This window comes from Sturnira hondurensis, unplaced genomic scaffold (assembly GCF_014824575.4).
Source record: "Sturnira hondurensis isolate 20B ecotype Veracruz unplaced genomic scaffold, ASM1482457v3 Scaffold0007378, whole genome shotgun sequence".
Taxonomy (NCBI): Eukaryota; Metazoa; Chordata; class Mammalia; order Chiroptera; family Phyllostomidae; genus Sturnira; species Sturnira hondurensis.
Window position 1 is genome coordinate 739,746 of NW_028080009.1, and position 22,907 is coordinate 762,652.

Genomic DNA, 22,907 nt, shown 5'->3' on the forward strand with positions numbered 1-22,907 from the left:
TTCAGCAGGGCAGACAGACTTTATTAGTGATATCAGTACAGCAGAGGGGCCATGGGGCAGCAGGGAGGGGATCCCCGTCTGGGCTGGTCCCCTCCTTCTGTCCCTGCTGGACCCCACAAAGATGGGGCCTGGCTTAGAAGAATTCCTTCTGCTCCACCTGAAATGTGGGGATGGGGGAGGGGTAGGGGGGGGCTGGCCTTGCTTCCTGTTGCTCCTGTCATCAATCCAGTACTGTCACTTTGAAGGGATTAGAGGTCTTCCTCTCCAGCCCCTAGGCAGGGAACCCGGCTACTGAGGAGGGGCAGTTTGGGAGGGGGCTGGGGCTGAGGCCTAAGAATAACCTCTAGGGCCCCTCCCTGCCCTGTAGCCTTGAGTTCCCTGGGGCCCAGTGCAAGCAGGTGGAGAGAGAACTGAGGGCTTCAGGGGGTGTGGGCCCCCAGGCGTTTGGGCTTGAGGGAGCCCCACAGCGACTGAACACCCCTGCGGACAGTCCACCCTACACGACGGGCAACGGACTCAGCAGGGGGTGCAGGGAGGCAGGATGTGGAGGCCTGGGAGCGGGCATCAAGACACTTCTGGTAGCGGAGCTGCAAAGAGATGGGGGGGGTCATTCTCCAGCCTGCCCCACCTGGGGTCAGTGTCACCACCCCACCCACTTACCATGCATGCAGCCTGCACAGCTTCTGAGAGGCTGGCAGCATTGGGCTCGCACCAGAACATGTGGCAGCAGAAGGAGGCTGGGCCGGCAGCCATGATGAATGCAAACGTGTGGACATCTCTGCCAACCGCTAGGAAGGAGAGGAAACGTACCCGACACTCTCCCAGCACCGCCTCTGTCTGCAGGGAGGAAACCCAGTTAGTAAGGAACAGCCAGACTGTGTTCTCTTGGGCACATCCATCTTATGGGCGACTCGCCCTCACCCTCCGTCTCCCCTTGATGACAAAGCACTGCCATGCCTTCTTCTGCTACCCCAGGTCTTTACCTGCTGATGCAGGATGGTGAGGGTGGCAGGGGCCACACTGACGTGACTTGGCGTCCACTGCTCACGGCTACTGGAGGACAGGACAGACTCCAGGGCCCCGTTTATTATGTCTACCCCTAGAAGATATGGACACAAGCATGGCACCACTGGAAGTGAGGAGTGGACACCCCTAATCTACCCTAGAATTTCAGCTCTACCCAGTCAAACCCAGGGCCTTTGCTCCATTCCCACTTCATCCACTCACAGCATGCCCCCACCCCCCACCCGTGCTGCACAGGTTTCCCTTCCTTGGTACTTTCCTCAGCTTCAGGGACTTGCCACTTTTCTGGTTTCTTCCATCTTGAATCCTAACCCCGATTTTCTTCACCAATTCTGTCTCTTCTTGCAGTGGCCTAAACAAAGTGACCCTTCGCTCCTCCCCCACAAGAAAGCTCTGACCTCCCCACATTTTACTCCTCCACTTTTAGGCCTTGTGCTTCATGTAACAACTCCCAAACCAACTCCTTGGCCCGTCGTCCTCCCCCGAGACCCAGCCTTTGTTTTTTTTAAGATACTCATTTGAGGAAATGTTTACTCTTGTGTCACACTGCATTAAATCATTAAGTGCCTTACAACAATCTCACAATAGATTCCCTTATCATAGTTTTATAGATAAGATGCTCCTAGAAATCAGGTAATAAACCTTAGGTCACAGAGAGGAACGGGGATCTGAACACAGGCAGTCTGCTTCCAGAGCCTGGGCTCCTAGCCAGCCTTTCTCTGCCTCTTCTCTACATTCCTAGTTTCCAGAATGAGAAGAGCTGTCAAAATCTCAGTTGCCACCTTAGTTTCTGTATAGATAAATCTAATTTATCTATATAGAAACCATAGATAATTTCCATAATGTGTTCAAAGACCAAGGAACCCAAGGACCTGGCTTTTAGATCAATCAGCTTTCCCTTGAAACACAATGGTTTCCTCCACTTCCACTTGCACTAGCGGAGAACCCAGGCAGTAGCACACGGCGTGGTGGAGGCTGGGTTCCAGGTCCTGCACCGCTCAGGACTGGCTGTGTGGCCTAGGTATCTTCGCCCTTCCAGTGAAGAGCTAAGGGTGAACAGCGCCAGCACAAAATCCCACACCTCAGTGGTCCCCTCCTGGGCCGTCCTGCCCCTTTCAGTGCTTCCAGGCTCTCACTAGAAGCAGAACACATGGACTCTTTTTGGCCAGAGGACCAGTATCCTCGAAAGTCCTCCCCCAATGTGGGCCTGGCTCATCTTACCTCTGGCTGGATCAAGGCCAAACTCCCAAGCATGCAAGTCCTCTAAAAACTGGCCTCGTCTGAGCTGTCAAGCCTCATATTTTACTGCTCCTGGAGCTTCAAATGACTTATGGAGCATTTATTAACATCTCATCTTGGCAAATGCCCTGCAAGGCAGGTGGGGAATACAAACTGAGAGAAGAGGATGCCCTCGAGGGACACAGACTGTCACTGAGGGATAAGCTTCTGTCTGGAGTGCACCTTACCTTACCCCCTTGACTGTCTGAGAAACTCCCGATTCAAATCCTCCAGGGCTCACCCAGGCCCTGCCCAGGAAGCCTTCCCCGCCCACCACAAGGCAGAGAGAGGATGTTGCTGGGTCAACTCTTAGCAAAACATCTTGTAATGGCTGGGCAACCTTTTCCACATTCAACTGGCCATCTCGAGGACAAAAACCAAGTTCCATTCATCTCTATGTTGCCAATCCTAGCACAGGGCTTATCTGCTGAAGGATTTCCAGAAATGCGACCAAGTCACCCTCGAGGCAACTTGTGCCTATGCACCCAAACTGGGATAACCAAGTAACCTGACAGTCCACAGAAGGGCAACAATGCAAGTTGGGGCAGGTGGGCCAGGTGAGACCGCAGAGAGCTGTGATGTTTATGACATTGAGGACAGTCAATAGAAAGTCTCAAAGATGATGAGCTGTGGATGAGACATCAAAGTCAAACTGCTTAAGAAGCAGATGGGGCTGTGAGGGTGGGACCTGGTCTCACAGCGTGGGGAGGATCAGCCAGGAGGTGGTGGGAAGAAGTGGAAGAACAGGGCCTGGAAAAAGCCTGCGTTGGCAGCAACTCAGGACTGAAACCTGCACCCTAACTCTGAGTCCCACACTCCCTACCCTCCTTATCCTTCTGCCCATGTTTTCTTTCTATCAGCTATTGCCTTCCAGCATACTACACAACTTATTTTACTGTTTGTCTCTCCTGGCTAGTGTGTCAGATACCTGAAAGCAAGAATCTTTGTTGGTTTTGTCATTAACATATACCAAGAACCTGGAAGTGTGGCTGGCACAAACCAGGCAGTCAGTAGTTGCTTGTTGAGTGAATGAATATTGGAGCTTTAGCAGGAGCCAGTGTTAAACCCCTGGAGTTTAAAAGGGAGCAGACAGCCCTGGCAGGGTAGCTCAGTTTGTTAGCGCGCCATCTCAGCACGCCAGGGCTGCAGGTTCCACCTCTTGCCGAGGCACATGGAAGAATTAACCAGTAAGTGCGTAAGTCAGTGGAACAGCAAATCCGTGTTTCTCTCTCTCTCTCTCAAATCAATGAATTTAAAAAAGAAGAAAAGGGAGCAGAACATAAAGTAAGAAGGGAGCTTAGAGCCTACTACTGTGAAAGAACCAGCTCCATCGCAGCAGACACTTCATCACAGGCAACAGAGGGTTGCAGACAGATGATTGTAGTGAGAACCTATGGGGGATGAGTATAGGGGGAGGGGTAATAGCCGGGAGGGGCAACGAGGGTTTCAAAGCTGAGGGTGGGACAGAGAAGGGAATGAGAGCGAAGGCGCAGGGGGCGGCCGAGCCTCCTTCCCACTCCCTCCACGTCCTTCTCTCCCCTCCAGCTGCACGTCTGCAGCGGTCCTATCGGATCCAGCTGGAACAGCCACCCGCTGCCAATTCAGCTCTCTTTCGAACTCCAGCTGAATCCCTACCCTTTGTAAGAAGGTTTCACTCATTAAATGTTAAGATGCCGATTATTAGAGTCAGCATGGTTTCTGGGGAAGAGGAAAGAACTGAAGATGACCAGGGTTTGAGTCCTAGGACTACCATCCCCTGACTATGTCATCTAAGGCAAGTCGCATTTGCTTGTTTAACCATGCACCAAACATGGCTGAGGCCTTCCTAAGAGCCTTTGGACATGACACCCAACCACTTCTTGAAACAGTCCTTTTTCCTCTGAACTCTCCTGCTCTCACTATCCTTGTCAGTTTCACCTTCTTCCACCATCCATTAAATGTTGGAGGGCCTCCAGGCTAGGCCCAGGCTCATTTCCCTTTTCACAGCAGGCTGCCCACTGTCAGGGGTCAGTTTCCCCCACACTCGTGGCCTTGACCTCCTCTATAACCCAGTGATGCCCACAGTTGTATCTCTGGCCTCTCGTCTGAATCCAGCTGCCTACTTCAGTGTGCCACTCAGCTTCCCCAAGCCACCTCAGATTCTGCATGTTTTTGTTTATTTATGTGTTCCAGAGAGAGAAGAAGGGCTAGGGGGCTGGAGGACAGATAGAGAGAGCGAGTGTATTGATCAGTTGTCTCCTGTATGGGGACTGAACCCATAACCTAGGCATGTGCCCTGACCAGGAATCGAACCATGACTTTTTGGTTTAAGGGACAATGCTCCAACCAGCTGAGCCACACTGGCCAGGGCTCAAACTCTACATGTTTAAAATTGAACTCACAATCGACAACCCAAAACTGGCCTCTTCCAGGGTCCACCTTTACAGAATGGCACTGCTCTCCATTCAGTTCAAAAGCCAGGAGGCCAGGAGTGACCCTTCATGCCTCTGTCCCTCACTCCACAGTCATCAATCACCAAGACTTATTATTGACTTCAATTGTCTAAATGGGTCTCTGTCTCTCTCTTTTTTGGCCACCTGTCTAAATATCTCTTGAATCAACACACTCCTTTTCATTTCTATCAGAGTCCAAGAATCTCTCTGTACTGGCCACCATTACTGCAAGATCCTCCTGAGTTCTCTACATCCACTTCCACCTACTGAACATTCTACCTGGTGTGGTAAAGACAAAGTAAGCTTTACAAAATTCAAATCTGATTATGCTGAGAGCACTCCTAAAAACACTCCCAGAGCTCCTTGCTGGTCTTGGGATGAAGAACAAATGGTTAACAAGGCCTGAAGATTCCACGCGGTCTGAGCACTGCTCAGCTCCCCGCCGCATCCGGCACTGCGCTCCCCTCCTCAGTGCCTCTGAAGCGCCGAAGCATCGTCTGCTCTGGGCCACCACACATACCCTTCCTTGTGCCTGGAACAATCTTCCTCTGCCTGACTCCTCCCTCCCTCCACATTACCACATTAGTTCCTCTTCATTTTTTATCTCAGTTCAAATGTCACTTTTCTCAAGTAAGTCTCTTCTGACTCCCTGGACTATATGAGGTTTCTCTGTTACATAGTTTCATAGCACCCTGCTACTTTCTTTCAATGAATAACTTAATCTATAATTATACATTTATTTGTGTGATTTGACTAGTTCCTGTTTTCTACTGTAACCTTCATGAAAGCAAGACTATGGCCACTGTTCTCCCAGGACCTGGCATGCGGCAGGCTTCATAGGGCATTTGCTAAGTCAATGAACAAATGAATAACAGGTGCTGTGAATGTACTGCAAATATAAATCAGATAGTCTCTACCTTCAATTTTCGTATCTATAAAATGGGAATTATCAGAATCACAACCTCATAGGGTCTCCAAGAATCAAATGACATAACACACAAGGAAGAACTTTATCAGCAACGAAGCATGTGGCAATTACGCTCACTGCCTCCTCTGTAGATGCCCACAGTCCGGAGTTGGTGCTGTAATACCAAGTCCCACTCCCAGCTGCGGCCGGTGTCTCCGATCATCTAAGACCTGCCTTCCAATGTAATCAAAGCTTCTCTGCAGGATTCAGGAGTGGGTCTCCCTATGTGCCTGGTTCACTGGTTCACACTCAGTAAAGGTATGTCAACTGCCATGATACACAGGACACAGACTGTAGCTGGGACAGACATACGGGAGGTGGGATGCATTTTGAAGGACAGGGTGACATCAAACATGAGAAAAGTCTGGTAAAAGAGGCATTGGAAGGCAGAGTGTGGGAGCAGAGCTTTGGAATCAAGGCAGTGGTGCCTGAGTGAAGAACATACATACCAACAGGTTTAGCAACAGGAACATTCCCCAGGTAATAGACTTGGAACTTTTGCACCAACTCATTCTTAGGTGCTGGGAATTCCACTGTGGGGAAGAAGAAGAGGTCAATCTTGCTCACCCCCAGTTCCTACCACCAGGGTACGAGTTGGACATTCCAGCCAAGGCCTTACTTCCAAACTTTCCCCCTTCCTCCCTTTAACCAAAGTCCCTCCACTCATGTCTCTTTTTAGGTCACTCTACCTTTGTCAACAAAGCTGAGCTGGACACGGAGGGGTTATGACACTGACCTTGGAAAGGGACGTCTACAAGTTTAGAGTGGTCCAGGGAGAGTCCATTTACCAAACAGCGGGCATTGCGCCGTTCAGCCATAATCTGAGGAAGGGAGGAGAGGAAGAAAGTAATGAGGGAGGGTCTGTTAGGGCTTCCTTGCCCTGGACCCCCCGCACCCAGTGACCCCACCCACAGCCTTGTAGACCCTTGTAGACCAAAGGTGGCAGGGAATCCAGGGAGCAGGCGGATCGTGCCTTAGAGCAGATCTCATGCAGGCTGGTGGCGATGTTCTTGGCGGGTGCCTCACAGCGAAACACGTGGCACTTGAGCATCTGGGTCAGTTTATCACGAGCTACGTAGGCAAAGTCCCTGTTGATGGAGGGGCACCTCAGTGTCTCCCAGTGCCATCCACTGCTGAGCCTCGTTCCCACCACACCCACACCCTCCTCCAGGGCTTCTGCCCTCAGATGGTGTCCTGTGGGTACTGCCTCTGGCTGGAGGATAGAGAGGCAAGCATGTCGAGGTGGGGGAGAATGGGCAAGCACAGCGGGCAGGAAGGGGCAGGGAAGAACAAAGGAACCGGGGTGCTCTGAGGCATCGGGTCCAGGTATGGGAGGAGGGAGGAGGTAAATAGGCACAGTACCTCTCTCTGGGTCCGGCAGCACAAGAGAGGCAAAGAACAGAGTCAGGGAAGAGGGCCCACTCTGGCTGCTGGAAGAGCCCCCACCCTAGGGCCCCAGGCTCTGCGCCCACCTTCCACTGTCCCGCCCGACGCCCCACACGCGAATGCTGACGATGGGCTGGGTGTGCAGCAGGGCCTGACTCTGTGGCTCCACCAGCTTTAGCGTCTCATCCTCCAGCTGCAGCAGCAGATCCTTTCCCTGCAGGCCCAGGAAGCAGGCACTCATTGGTGCCCCAGCTGAGAAGGTGGCTGAGCTCTGCCACCTCCAGCTCAGAGGAGGTCAGCCACAGCTCTGAGACCCTTGCTTGGGTGTCAGATCACCCACCCTGCAGGCTGCACTTGAGTAGAGGTCACACCTGTCATCACTTCCTCCTTTTATCCTCCCCCTCCTGGCAAGACAACCACCTCCCAAGGTCCCAACCAGGTGTCACATATCCATTTCACAGGGCTGTCACTTGGGGTGGTCAACGCCTCCCTCCCCCAGCCCTTGCTTGGGCAGCTCAGCTCTCTTATCTCTCACACTTTCTTTCCTTCACTTCTCCACCACACCACACCCCTCACCACACCCCACCAGCTGGGGCCCTCACCTCCCCCCAGCCCCCAGACATGGGGTCGTGCAGATTGTTTTTGTGGTAGCAGAGCTGACGGATGCAGTTGTTGACAGCCACACTGCTGCGTCCAGGGGCCAGCTCCTCCTCGGTCATCTCCACCCAGCCAAGGGAGCGCACAGCAAAACACTGCCAGACACAGAAGAGGGGGTGGGGGGTAGAGGGTCTGGGTTGCAACTGGAGGAGTGTCAAAACAGGACACAGGGGGCTTTGCTGAGACCAGAGAGTCCCTGACTCAGAATGTGGTAGGTGGGTGTTCTAAGCCAAGACTGAGAAGCTCCCCAAACAGCACATAGTTGGCAGGAGGAGTGATGGTCTCAGAGGAGACCCCTGCTAGTACAAGGAAGCATCGGAGCCAAGCTTGGAAGGGACCCCTGTCAGGCCACTGGTTGCATTAAAAACTGAAGGGCCTCCAGCCCAGACACAGGGGTCTGTGCTGAGATTGTAAGAGCTCCTCACTGAGGACCCGGGGAGCTATAATGAGACCAGAGATGCCCCCCAGGACATGACACAAGGGGCTCTCCTGCACCAGAGGGGCCCCAGCCCGGGGCGTGGGTGACGGTTGCACACAAACCTTGATCCCCGGGTTGGCATTCCTTTGGGGCAGCTTCTCCTCCTCTTGGGGCAATGGCTCTGGGCTGGAGGTAGATGGTAACACTTGGTACAGGAGCTCTGTCAAGGCCCCTTCCAAAGAGACTCATCCCACTTAGTGCCAGCCCACTGCACTGAGCCTTCCCCCTCACCTGAGGCTCTGAGCAGGGAAGGGCAGTGTCCCCTCCTCAGGGTCCTTCAATCCCAAATCCATTGGTGCTTCCTCACTGGGTTCATCCTTGGGAAGAAGAAAGAGGAGTCAGGGCCAAAATCATGCCCCTTCTGCAGTTCCCCCATTGTGAAGCAGGTCCCCCCACTCACCTTCCAAAATTCTCCATCCTCATAGCCTTCTCTGTGAGCAAAGCCTGTCCAGGTGAGCTAGGAGGGGGGAAGGGAGGGGTGAGTGGGCAGCTTGTCTTGCTTCAGCAACACCACCCCTGTACCCCAGTTAAAATGCAACAGGCCTGTGAGGCTTACCTGGGACTCCTCTCGGGGGCTGCTCCCCTGGGAGGGGGAGGCCCTGCCAGGGGGCTCCCACTGGGTGGTCCCTGTCGGGATGTGCCAGTAGTAAGTCCCTGAGGTGTCCTGAACTCTCATCCATCCAGCCGGCAAGTCGGAATCCGTCTCGAAGGCGTTAGGGTTCCAGAAGGAATCTGCGAGGTGGAGGCTTGGTGAGAGTCTGCCCACCCAAAAAGGGGACAGCGGGGACTTATGCCCAGTCCCCTCCCTAAGGCTCCACAGTGGAAGAGGGGTGGAAGCAGGGCTCCAGTATAACATGCTTCCCAATTCCTCCTAAAGCCTACAGTCTGGAGTCACCACACAGGGGGCTGCCAGCAGGGAACATGGCTCAGGCCTCCTCCTGGGCCCTGCCCATGGCTGATGTGTCCACACGCAGGGAAGGAGGAAGGCGGAGAGAAGGGAGGGAGGTTAGATGACCCCAAATGACCTTCTGTCATACATATCTGTATCTTAGATGTACACCATTACCAGCTCCTGCACACACATGTGTACAGACACTCAAAACCCTACCACACACCTGTGCAGCCACCACAAACACAATGGTATGTGCACAGAGAAAATGGGCAAACACACACACACCAACTCCAGCCATACACTAATGCAGACACCATACACAGGGGTGTGTGCACACACAACTATATATACCAACCCTGCCCACACACAGGGACCACACACACAATGACCTCCAACACATGTGCAGGTACCACACAGTGAGTGCACATGCAGACACACAACATACATCCACCTCTGCCACATGTGTGTGGACCCCACAGACACTCACACCTTGACCCTTAAGATGCAGGCAAACATTTTGTGCACATGCTCGCACATGGAGCACTTGTGACATACACCCCTCCTCCCCCAGCCGACACCACTCTAGCCCTACAGTCCGGCTCACATCTCTTCCGCCTCTGCCCTCCCTGCCAGCCCCAACCTGCACCATGCCCAGCCCCGCACCATCCCTCACCTGGGCTGCTGTCCTGCAGGATGATGGCCAGGAAAAAGTCCTGGGAGAACATGGCGCTCGTTCCCAGCCCCTCCTGCCTCCGCCCTCCCTCCTCACAGCCCCTCCAGCCCAGCCAGCTGGGCTCACAGCCTGGTGCTGGGCTGCAGAGAAAAGCTCATCCCACCCCCTTCTCACCAGGGCAGAGCGCCCGCCTGGCAAGATCCTCCTCCGCCTGGAGCTCACTAGGGAGGGGCCAGGACCACCATGGGAGGAGATCTCCTTGGGGTGAGGAGGGAGGGTGCTCCTGAGACCCCAGCCCTTCTCACTCACATCTCTTCTTTTTAATCCTGGCTCCCCTCCCCCAATCCCGAATCTCCATGCCACCCTACCCCACAGTGGTCACCTCAGGGCCACAATCAAGCCCTGTCTTAAGGACACAGGGAGGCTCAGCCCCTTGGGAAATAGCCCAGCCACCTGGGGCCCTGCAAGCCTGGAGCTCTCAGCACAATCAGGGCGTGGCTTCAAGGCTCTGGGGGCTGCCTCCCCTCCGCAGAACTTGCCCAACAGTCTACGTCTGAGATTGGGCCTTGAGGTTCTGGGCCCCAGCAATCTTGGGGCTGGGCTTGGGGCTTCCCAGTACCAACCCCCTCACCTGCCAGGGACCAGCTAGGCTGCAGCGTCTCCTCGGCAACCCGCAGCACTAGGGCCGGTTGGGAGCGCCCAGACTGCTGACGTGCTTCACGTTACCAGGGAAACCAGGAATCCTGACTGGTCCAAGAGGCAGCACCGAGGGACGAGCAGTCCCCAGACCAGGGCTGCTGAGCAACCAGGCACAGAGGGGCTGGGAGTGGGCGTGGTTACCTCAAGGTGGCTGCACACCTGAGGTGAGTTATTTAGGCAGGCACCTCACCACCCTCACCTCAAAATGAGGTGGGCCCACAGAGGAGGGGGCTCTTCCTGCCCCTCCAGCCTTCTAGACAGCCATAACCACCTCTTCTCACCCACCCTCCCTTACCTCAGGCCCTAAGGAACTGAAATGCCTGCTCTTCCCCAGATACCTTCCATTGCCTTCTGGGCTCATCAGCACCTAGGGCAGCCGTGCCCTCCACGGCCACACTCTTCTTTATGAAGGCCATACACCTCTTAAATCTGAGGACCAATTCACCGTCTTCGGACTGAGTCACACACACCAATCCATCTGCCATCTCTATCAGCCTGTACCTTCCTGCTTTAAAGAGCTTCTTCCTTCCGATCTGGCCTGGAGGGGCCACTCTCCTGCCCTGACCATCTGGGAGGCCCTTCTGGAGCTTGGCACATCTCCTCCAAGCACTACCTACCTCCAAGCCACTACCATAACCCAGGCTACTAATATTTCTTACCTGGATCATTGTGACAGCTTCGCAGCGGTCTCCCTCTAGTCTAGTCTCCTCCAGTCCGGGCTGCACACCACAGTCTGGATGATTGTTCTGAAATGCTCAACTAATGAAGTTACTCTCCAGTTTAATACTCTTGTCATCTCCTTGCCTATCAGGAGCCCCTAACCTGCCTCTTAGCCTATCTTTGACCATCTTCAAACCCCTTCTCTTTCTCCCTGCTTGGGGCATGCCCCTCATCCTCTCCAAGCCCAGCTTCCCTCCCCTCTATCCTTGCCTGGCTATTACCAACTCCTCCTTCAGGCATCAGTGCAAAGGTCACTTCTCTAAACTAGCCCACCCCACTGCCGCCAAACACAAATACAGGCAGGGTCAGGCACCCCACCAGCACCTCCCCGACCCCGGAGTGCATCGTGCTGGTTCTAACTGCCTGTGTATGTCTGACTCCCCACTAGACTAGGAGTGCCATGGGGGCAGTGACACCTGTCCCCTACAGTATGCATTTCCAGCCCTTAGGACAAGGTCTGGCACAGAGTACCGATACCGGTAGTCAAGTCCATTCATTCATTCATTCATGCACTTACATATTCAGTCAACAACTTTGTGGAGATCTTTAAGTGGGAATAATAAAATAATTTTTGGCCCTGGCTGGTGTGGCTCAGCGGATTGAGCGCTGACCTGCAAACTGAAGGGTCTCCAGTTCGATTCCCAGTCACGGTACATGCCTGAGTTGCAGGCCAGGTCCCCAGTTGGGGCCATGCAAGAGGCAACCAACTGATGTTTCTCTCACACACTGATGTTTCTCTTCCTCTCTTTCTCCCTCCCTTTTCCTCCCTCTAAAAGTAAATACATAAAATCTTTAAAAATACATTAAAAATAATTTTTGCACAATTCTAGCCCATTCCTACAGAGTCTAGACCTACTGTGTTGTCTTCATGGTTATGGTAATAATACAAACACAAAAGAGTGAGCCCTTCCTTAGGCCGGCCCCACACCACTGCCCTCAATTTCCACAGCCTCCAAGGTCACTGCCCATGCCTGGCGTACCCTTCTTGGGTCTCCAGCAGTTCCACCCTCCTGCTTCCAAAAGGTTCACAGGTGTGGCACCACAGCAGTCATCCCAGGAGCCCCTGAACAACCAGGTCCTCCATTATTTAGCCTCTGGCTCACACCCCTCAGGCAGAGGTTGCAGACCAGCAACCGGCAGACTGGCAAAATCCTCAGATTGATTGTGTGTGGCTTACAAGGTGCTCTTAAAAAACAGAATTGGGCCATGGCTAGTATAGCTCAGTGGATTGAGTGCAGACTGCGAATCAAAGCGTCACCAGTTCGATTCCCAGTCAGGGCACATGCCTGGGTTGTGGGCCAGGTCCCCAGTGGGAGCCATGAGAGAGGCAAGCACACATTGATGTTTCTCTCTCTCTTTCTCCCTCCCTCCCCCTCTCTCAAATAAATAAGTAAGTAAAATCTTTTTAAAAAAGAAACAAAAGGTTAGTGATATATAAAATAAATAAATAAATAAAAAACAGAATTGGCTGTTCATGTTTAGAAATTGGGAGTTTACACAAGTATCTAGTTTTCAGTTTCCCTTGAAAAGTTACACAAACTGGCTCCATTGAGACTACATCTTCCCAAGCCCAGCCCTGTGAGAAACAAACTGGACTGGACCAGCAGCTGTTCCCTTTAAAGGGGTCCAGGCAATGACCATCGAAGGCCACTAGCATCACAAAACAGAGAGACTTGGCCTTCGATAGAAGGACCCAGTACCACCTACAATGTGATCTTGAAAAAACAAAATGCAAAACTCTCAAATCTGAATCTGATCAAGGCTCTCAAACTCACTACCAATTTACAGGCAATTCAGGGGAAGGGGAACCTGTTCAGCACCACTATAGGGAGAGAATGTGTGAATCCGACCATGGAAGACCAGGGCAAACATCACAGTGGCTTCAATTAAAAACCAACTACAAGCAAAAATAAAGACAGAGATGGAGGGATAACACAGAGATCAAAACAAACTTTAAGAGACATATCAACCAGGACCTATTTGCAAAAGGTCAGGACCTATTTGCATATTGATTCAAACAATAAAACCTTTTTAAAGGGTAGAGAAGGACATTTACTAGACAACTGGGAAAATGTATGAAGACACTAAGGAATTATTGTTAAACTTTTATAGACATGATTATGATAGTGTGAATTTTTTAAGAATTTTATCTCAACTCTGCCAGTGTGGCTCAGTTGGTTGGGCATCACCTCACAGACTGAAATGTCACTGGTTCAATTCCCAGCCGGGGTACAAGCCTGGGTTGCGGGTTCTGTCCCCAGTCAGGGCACATGAGAAAGGCAACAGATCACCTTGATGTTTCTCTCTCTCTCTTGTTCCTCCCTCCCTTTCCCTCTCTTTAATATATATATATATATATTTTAATTTAAAGAGTTTAACCTCTTAGAAATGTTTGGGAAAACATTTATGAATAAGGATGTTTGCTTCAAAATGACCTAGGCTGGGGTCCAGGAGTAGGTGGGAGTAGAGAGGTGTCAAGATGAGGCAGGTATTGCTAATCATTGAAACTGGGTAATAGGTAAATAAGGTTCATGATTCTCTCTACTTTTGTATATGTTTAAAAGTGTCTACAGAAAGAGTGTTGAAAGGAGACAGTGTGCTGCCCTCAGCTCATCTGAACTACATGCTCCCCGCAAAGGCTCCACAGTTTGGGGTCTGGCTATGGTGCTTGCCACCTGGTGTGGGGGAGTCTTCCCTAATCTCCTAATCTTTCTTTACACCCGCATCGCATCAACCAAACGCCCAGCCTGTGGCTATAGCCCATTATCTCTCCCCTGTGCTCTCAACCCTGTCCATACCTCTACAGGATACTAGCAAATTTGGAGGCTCAACTTATTTAAAAGGGACATATTTAATGATTCGTCCTTGGAGTCTGAATGTCTATTCTTCTGCCCCGGACCTCACAAAGAAGCATATGTTTATCGTCCCTTTGTTTCCGAACGTTTGTATCAATATCCTATTCCTGATACAAAGGATTCAAAACAGGAGCCTTGCAGTGCCCAGCATGTGGCACACGGCTCCCGAATAGGCCTCTGTGGGGAGGTGCTGCTGCTCCCTCCAGAGCTGACCTGTTAAAATCTGGCCCAAGGTGTCTCGGTTCTTCCTGCTGTGCGCAACGGCAGGCTAACACGGGCCCACAGCTCAGGTCTGGACTCAGACCTGGTTTGGATCTCAGTTCTACTCTGATCTCAGACTCTCTGCGATTTTGGGAAAGCCACTGAATCTCTCCAGGCCTCTTTTTTCCATTCACGATATGGGCATAATACCGTGAGGTATGAGGCATAATATGGGCATAATATGAGGTATCTACCTCATAGCATTGTGAAGATTAATTATGATAGTTCCAAACACACGGCTAGTACCTAGTAAATGCCCCATAAACAGACCTACCCCACTGTCCATCAGGGTATGCATAATGATAGAATGACCAACTTTTTCAAGTACCCTCTGAAGGTAGAAATGGTTTCCTTCAGGGAACCCTGGGCATGGCCTGCTGAGGGCACATGTTCTGTGGCTCCCGCCCAGACTGGCCCTGGGGAAGCTTGCCCTCTGTCCTCTCGCCCTCCCGCATTCCCCATGTCAACCTCCACAAGGTACCTGTGTCCTCCGGGGAGCCATAGGAGGGGCTGCCCTGGGATAAGGTAGCCCAGCTTGAGTCCTCATCACTGGCCGCACTGTTCCGCATGCCAAACAGGAGGCTGGCACTCTTGCTGTGTTCCCGGGGACCATCTGCAAGAGCCTGGGGTCCAGGGGGCCCCTCCACACTCTCCAGTGGCTCAGGCAGCCCTGGGGGAGAAGATAAGTCCTCCTCTTCCTCCTCGTCTTCTTCCTCATCATCTTCCTCGGCTTCCCCTGCCGCCTTCTCCTCTCCCTCATCTGGCCCCTGATCCTGGGTGCTGATGATCAGGCCAGGTCCTCGAAGCCCTCGGTTGGCCGCATTGTGGGCAGAAAGCTCCAGCTCAGAGTACAGGTGCATCAGGCCTTTGGGGCCCAAGGGTGCCATCTCAGGCTCCTGACTGGCCTCCTCTGCCAGGGTCAAGGTCACATTTCGGTTCTGGTCACGGTGGGCCGTGGCAGCCCGCCGGAGCTGGTTCTGGCCCTCCTTTAGCCACTTGGCATTGGCAGGGCCCGGCTCAGGTCCACCACCCTCCCCCATGGCACTGCGCAAGTCTTTGGGTCCCACAGCCGTGGCCTGCAGCTTGGCGTTGAGCAGCTGGTTGTGGGCAGCGTGCAGGGGCAGGGGTAAGCTCAGGGCAGGGCCTCCGTGGCTGTTAGCATTAATGGCCGACTGGCTCAGTGATGATGGAACAGACATGGCCTTGGAAGATCCGCAGGGCAAGGGGTAGGGGCTGGGGAGAAAGAGAAGACCACATTTAGCCTCCGGGTCTGGACAGCAGCACTCCTGCCTCTGCCCCAGGGCTGCACCCACACCTTCTCAGCTCCCTTACACCTGGTGGGCCAGCACACAGTGCTCTGGGTCCTGTGAGCTATTTTTACATGAGCATGACTGAGCTTGACTCCTGTCCCCCATCACCACCATCCCTAATGCAGGCTAGGCCCAGACCCATAGTCCACCTCATCCCCAAATCCCCAGCCCTGAGCTTCCTAGGAGAGCACAACCAACCCCTGCTTTTCCCTCAATCCCAACAGCTGAGCCTTCACACAATGACTCTCTGTGCATCCCCACCCCCAGCTCATCCAACTGGAGCTTCGTGTGCCAGGGACACAGCTGACGTGGGCCTGGCTCATGTGTTCCGGACACTGGACACTGACTGCCCCCTTCCTCCTGCCACACAGCTATCCACAGTCCCACCACTGAGTTCCCCTGGCTGGGCTCAACCAGCCCCACACCCACCGCCCGACTAGGGACTGTGAGGACAGGAAAGAGCTGCAGACCTGGCCCTCAGGACAGGGCCCTGGGAAGGCAAGTCACAAAGGAAGGGCCTTGGCTGACTCAAATTCATGGCTCCTTTGGCCAGCTGAACCTAGGCTTTGGTGATTGTTTCTATAGAGTAACTCAACTCAGGCACCAGTCACTATGCCAGCCACTATATTAACCCAAGCCTGGGTCACAGCAGGAGCCTTTGACTTGGACCCTCCAATCCTTCAGGTCTTTGCCCAAATATCACCTTCTCATGGAGACCTTCCTAAATACCCTTTTAAAACTTCAGGGCACTATGCCCCCCTCAGCAATCCCCAAATATTCTTTAGCACTGAGCACCATCTGACAAGCTATTGTTATTACTACTACTATTATTACTGCTTTTTAAAAATCATTGTCTCCTCATGACAATAATTTCCATTCCATGCGGTGCTGAATTCGTCTCTTTTTTTTTTCAGTGCAGTATTCCTAGAGCTTAATACAGTCCTGGCACAGAAAAGGACCTCAATAAATAGTTGCTGCATCAACACAGGAATGTGTCCTCCCATTTCCTCCAGGCCCCGTTTCAGCATCTCCTCTGCCAGTTTCAGAAAACACACTTTGATCCTGCTACTGTGTCTCAACCAGTGCCCAGGGTGCCCCAACCAAACTCCACCTGCCCGTTAGCTGAGGGGACCTCTTCCTCCACAGTGACAGCCCATCCATCCTGTCCCCTCGGACCCTCTCCTCCCTCCCCGCAAGCACTTCAAGAATCGCCTTGTCCACCTACTTGTCCTTCCAGCCCCACCGCCGAGTGACCCTCACCCTCAAGCCCCCATTCCATCCTCCCTGACCTCCCACTATTGGGCTGCTCTCCCTCCCTGACCCCACTATAAAGTGCTTGCTCACTGGACTCTCACTGGCCCCCCACATCACAGGTCACACTCCCTGATCGACCACTTCCCAATTCTCTCTCAGCCCCTACCATGGTACCCTCCCCTTCCCTGATACTATCACTCAGATTCTCTCTTCCTACTTGAGCCCTCCCCCAACACAACTCTCCCTCACTGACTGCCCCCCTAAATGCCCACCTTTCTCTCTGACTCCCACAGTACAGTTCTTTATCCTGAATTTCTCTGAGAGTTCTGTCTTCCTGTTCACATTAAGAAGTTGTTTCACTCCCTGACCCTCTACCCCAGTTCTCTCTGCTGCCTCACAGTAGTGCTGAGCTCGGAGCACAGCTTCCAGTGAGGTGTTTCCGGCTGCCAAGCAAGGCTGTGCCGTCTCTCAGGTGTGGTGGTCCTGAGGCAGGAGCCATAGCTCGCCTTTTTCTCCCTTCTAGCTCCTCAGACTCTAGCACAATGCTATGCACACATCTGTGAACTAAAGGAAAAAGGTTTCTATCTGTGTCTGCCTCATGTGTTACTGACGGTCTGCTCAGCATGGCTCCACCTGGGCAATGAGAAAATTTGTGGTCACTGGCACAAATGAGAAAAATAAACAGCTCTACCTCTACCCAAAATCACAGTAGTCTTCCAAAAATGGAAACCAGATTGTGTAATTCCTCAGTTCAAAAAACTGGATGGCTCACCGCTGCCTATAGGATAACATGCATGCTCATTAGCAGGACACCAAGAGCCTCATGGGCCAAAGTTGGTGACCTCTCAGACCACGTCCTTCTCCCTGCCTCCTTCACACCTGACACTCCAGCCACATGGAGTGTGGTGGATTCTAGAACATGTCACACTCTCACAGCCCTGGCTCTATGTTTGCCCTCAGCTTTGGAATTCTGTCTCCCTCCGTGAGAACCTCTGCTTCATGTTTCAAAACTTGGCTCAGTGGTCACAGCTGCTAAGCAGTCTTTCCTGCTCAGTCCTTTCTCTCTGACCTCCAGTGACCACTCCCTCCTTTGTGCCTCATGACACCCTGGACTACATCCTATCAGAACTTCACATTCTCACCAACAATGGGAGTGCACTGTGCACCTGCCACAGAGCAGGCCCTCAGTGTGGGCAGAAAGGGGAGTGGATGGGACAGACGGGGTGAGAGGAACAAGCATGCTCAAAATTCATTGGGAAGAGACACTAAGACAGGCTTGTGTAGCCCCATGAGCTGTGGATGGGCAGTGGGGTGCAGAGAGGGTGCTGGAGAATGACTAAGGGTCCCCAAGAAGAAAGTAAGATGGGCCTGGGTTAACAGACAGGTGTGGGCTGAGATATAGGGGGAAAAAGAGTGAGGATGTTGGCTTTATTGGACATCCTGGCTCTCACTCTGTCCAAGAGTGGCACCTCCATGAGTTTCAGGAGGCAGAAGACCCGAGACTCTGTCAGCTCATGACAAGCCCTTCCCTGAAGCAGTGGTGTAGGGAGCCAGGTCTTGCAGAGGTCAGGCTGGAACCCACTTCCTCAGCACTTGGAAGTGTGCTCTGGGAAGGGCAGACACACTGTGAGGCTGGGACAGTGAAAAGCCAGGCTGGCTTCAGGGCAGCCCTGTTCATCTCTGGTCACCAGGGCAGAAAGTCTTGGGGGAGGAATGGGAAGTTCTGAGGTGATGGTGACCACACTGTCTTTGAGATCAAAGGATGACCAGCTGCCCAGTATCCTCAGAAGGCACACAATCCAACCTCTTCCCTCTCACTGTGGCTATCCACACCTGGAGCCACAAAGGAGGAAAACAGCCAAATGGATTCTGGCTCAAGGCAGGGAGCTGAGCAGGGAGTTCAGGGCAAAAACTAAGAGTGGCCACTAAGCCTGAAGAAGCTAATATCAGACCACAGTGGAGGGGGAAATCCTGCTCAAGGTCAAGGGTCTCCTAACCTGGCAGCTTACTATAAGCCAGGCACTGTGCATAGCATGGGGAATGACGCATAGTAAAGAAATGGTTTCTCCCCAATGGAACTCAGTTTAGCGATGAAACAGTCATTGAACAACTCATACAATTCATTGTCACGCCAGTGTCTAGAATAGCACCTAAAACACTCCCTATTTGTTGAATAAATGATTGAGTATTATGGTGGGGGAGAAACAGAGTGCTACAGGATCCTGAAGCTTACTCTAGTCTAGACATCAGCAAAGACCTTCCCGAAGAAGGGCTTTTTTAGCCAAAATATAACACAACTCTCCTTTGACCACCCCCTGCACTTCCCCACCCTCTCAGAGGATAGCCACCCACTCCTACTCCACAGGAGAAATGGAGGCCATCAGTCAAGAATGTCCTCAAATGTACAAACTTGCTGACTTCAGGACCTATCCTTTTCTCTCTTTCCTAAAACCAATTGCTTCACCTACCATTTGGGTCCCTCCCTTCATTCCTTTCCAGGAATTTTATACCACTGTTTATGCATTTTCTTTTCTATATAATCACCCTCTCCTTCTCAATGGGATCCACTATCCTCCAACTTAAAAACCATCTTTTTTTGTCCCAACACCCCTCCTCCAGGGCCACTTGCTGCTCTTTCTCTTCCACACACCCCTGCCCCCACCCGCCATTCCCTCACCTCACACTCACTTCTCAACCCTTTCCAATCCTGCCTCCATTCCCAACACAATTCTGTAGCAGTTCTAACCAAGGTCAACACGACCGCTATGTCATTAATCCAACAGACACTCACAATCCTCACCTCGGTTGGATTCCCTGCACATTCGATACCATGAATCTCTTATTCAACTTCCATCCATGGCTTCCACGTGCTACACCTCCTGATTTTCTTCCTACACTCTAGTTTCTGTCTGGTGGCTTCTTAGACTTCTTTGCTGGCTCACCTCCTTCTACCAGCCGCAGTTTCTAATGGCTTGTTCTTATGCCCTTTTGTCCTTCTCACCTGCTATTTGACGTAGGTATTCATTCATGCCCACAGCTTTAGCTACCCCTTGTACACAGATGACTTCCAAATTTATACCTCCATCAGACCCCTCATCTGAGCTCCAGACATGTACATTTCTTCCTATTCAACATCTCCACTTGGATGTCTCAAAAGAATCTCAAACTAACATAGCCATTCATGTTTCCTTTGCCCACCCCAATGGGTCCTCTTTCAAGATCCTGGCTTATGAAATGGTATGATCAACCATCCTGTTGTACAAACCAGAAGTAAGGATACCATCCTTGACACTTCCTTCTCCCTTTCTCCCCATATTCAATCCATCCCCAGATACAATTTTCTCTCTGAAAACATTTCTAGATTTGATCTACTCTCCATACCCACTACCATCAATAACCGGCATCAAGAACAAAGACCTTAAGGCCAAAATTTGTAACATGGTCTCAATTGTCCTCCTCAATCTGGTCCCTGCCTTCCTCTCCAGCCTTGGCACTCTGCTCTCCAGCCTCACTGGCCTTCTTTAATTCCTCAAAAACATCATGTTGACTCCTTCCGCAAGGTGTTTACATGTTACTTTCCCTTACGCCTAGAATCTGCTTCCCCTACCTTCAGCCTAACTCTTATCAGTCATGTTTTCAGAGAAGCCTTCCTTGACCCACTCTCCCTACCTACCAGACCAATTTAGCTTGTGCTCTTGTGTGTTCCCAAGACACCACTCACATTTCCTTCACAGGATTTATTACATAGGTAATTTTATTCTTATCTAATCCCTCCACCACCAGATTGTCAGCTCCATGGGACAAGGACCCAGTCTATTCTGCTCATAATTATGTCTTCAGTGCCTAACATAGTATCTGGTATATATTAGGTACCCAAAGAACTTATTCATTCATTTGTTGAATGAATAAGTGATCAGATAGATGCATTTTTTAAAAGGATCACACTGTGTTAAGAGTAGTTAAGGGAGGGGAGTATACTATCAGAGTAGTCAATGAAAAAAAAGGTTGTAGCCTAGATTAAGTTGGGTAGCAATGGGGATGGAGGGAAATGAATGGATTTGAAAAACATTTAGGTAGTGGATGTGACAGAGCCTGGGGACATCAGATGTGGAGGGTGAGGAATAGAGGTTAATCTAGAATGTTGCCCAGGATTCTAGCCTGGGTAACTGATTAGGAAGTAGACATTTCTGAGAGTTAAATGAACAACAAACTTGGAAGAAGGGTAGAGAGGGAACATAGGGAAGATAATCAGGGTGCATTTGCGTAGGTTTGGAATTTCTGTCGGACTTCCAAGTGGATATTGTGAGGGCAGTTAGAGGTTGAATCTGCAGTTCAGGAAAGGGGTCTATAAATGTGGGGGTCACCAGCATGTGTGTGTGAACCCTTGGGAGAATACCCAAGAGAAAGTGCAGAGTGAGAGAAGATAGCGAAGGACAGAACTAAGAGCCTCACCAACATCTAAAGGAAGAAAGAGGAAGCAAATGAGATTAAGAAGGAGCAGACAATGCCCAAAGAGAAACTAGGAAAACGCTTCAAGGAGAGTTGGCACACACCACAAAACACTGTAAAAAGGTAAAGGAGGAGAACAGGAAAAGTGGCATTGGAGTTGGCCACATGGCGGCCTCCAGTGACCTTGGCTTAAGCAGTTTTAGTGGGTGAGAGACAGAGGACCAAACCAAGCCGTTTTAAGGATGAATGGGAAGTGAGGAAATGAACATAGCCAGTGTAGACAAGGTTTGAGCTTTGAAGAGTGGAGAGAGCTGAACACTACCAGAGGGTCTGGAAATGCAAAACAAACAAACAGGCAGATTCAAGATATACTGGGAATAACCTCTCAACTGGCAGTGGGGAAAACGGATCCTAATGAGTGCTTCTGTGAGTGCTAGGCCTCCTGTCTGAGCTGGGGACACATTCGGCCCCAGGGCACACTTCTTGGTCGCTGTGGGCGACAGAATGCGGCTTGACAGATTCCAGGCCTGGGACCTGCAGGAAAACCTGCAGCCTCTCCCTACCTCACCCTGTGTCCCCTTCCCAGCCCTTTACCTCCCCTCCCCCATTCGCCATCCCCCCCATAGCTGCTGGCTCCCCGTCCCCTATATCGCCCCCATTCATCCCGGAGAGGCAGGAGGTAAAGGTCAGGGAGGGAGGACTTGAGGACCTAGGTGGAGTCTACAAGGGGAGTATAGGAGATGCTGGGAATGCGCACAGTGAAAGAACCGCCCGTGGGGATGGGGCCTGGCCGGGGATCGGGGCTGAGGAGGAAAAAGGGGCTGCAGGGTCCGCGGGCCGCTGGGGGCTGAAATCTGGCCGCCGGGGCTGGGCCCGGGCCAGGACAGTTCCTACCTGCTCGGGGAGGCCCCAGGCCCAGGTGGCGGAGGCGGCTCAGGCTACGGGGCTGCAGCTCCGCGGCAGCTTCTCCATCACAACATCCCCCGCCCAGGAGCGCGCGGGCCGCGGGGCCGCGCGCCGATCTGCGGAGCGCGCGGGCAGTGTGGGGGGAGGGGCGCCATCTTGGTCCGAGCGCGCGAGCGCGAGCTCCTCTGGGCGGTCCCGGCCGGGGCGTCCGGGAGGCCCCACCCTACGCGACCCTCCGGCCCGGTGAACCCAAGGCCCAATCCCCTCTCCAGCCTCTCTCCCTGCGCTCGGTTCCGGAGCGCCGAAGCGCAGCTCCCGCCTCTGCGGATCCCACCGCTCCCCATCCCGGCGCCGCCCTCCACCCGGGGCCCCGGACTCATTCCTGCGTGGCCGAGGGCCCTGCCCCGCACCCCCGCCGGCCACGCACCCACCGGGTTGGAGCGAAGCGCCTTTGGCCCGGGAGGCTCTGAAGAGACAGCCTGCTCCGCTCTTGCGACAGGCGGCGCTCCCTCCGTCCTGGTGGGCAGCCGATGAGGACTCAGCGCTGGCGATAATAATAGCTCCTACTTATTGACCGCTTACACTGTGCCAGGCTCGGAGTTAAAGCCCTTGCCTGCATAAATCCTCGCGTCAGTTCTGTCATCTACAGAACTGAAGTCGCCAGTGT

General features: G+C 52.4%; 1 protein-coding gene across 3 annotated transcripts; it reads right to left on the minus strand.

Annotated features, from left to right (window-relative positions):
* Positions 1-22,775, minus strand: APBB1 (amyloid beta precursor protein binding family B member 1). Of its 3 annotated transcripts, none has more exons than XM_037051584.1 (15): positions 22,672-22,775; positions 14,803-15,554; positions 8,778-8,953; positions 8,622-8,678; positions 8,453-8,538; positions 8,284-8,347; positions 7,689-7,838; positions 7,173-7,300; positions 7,063-7,068; positions 6,674-6,788; positions 6,437-6,521; positions 6,150-6,233; positions 984-1,099; positions 661-837; positions 1-587 (listed from the first exon to the last, which is right to left on the minus strand). In XM_037051584.1, the coding sequence occupies exons 2-15, from the start codon at positions 15,518-15,520 to the stop codon at positions 420-422; spliced, it is 2,130 nt and encodes a 709-aa protein (XP_036907479.1). In that variant the 5' UTR covers positions 15,521-15,554; positions 22,672-22,775; the 3' UTR covers positions 1-419. The 3 variants fall into 3 exon arrangements, with proteins under 3 accessions (XP_036907479.1, XP_036907478.1, XP_036907480.1); XM_037051583.1 differs by lacking the exon at positions 22,672-22,775 and adding an exon at positions 22,229-22,393; XM_037051585.1 differs by lacking the exons at positions 7,063-7,068; positions 22,672-22,775 and adding an exon at positions 22,229-22,391.
* Between the last annotated feature and the right edge of the window lie 132 nt (positions 22,776-22,907).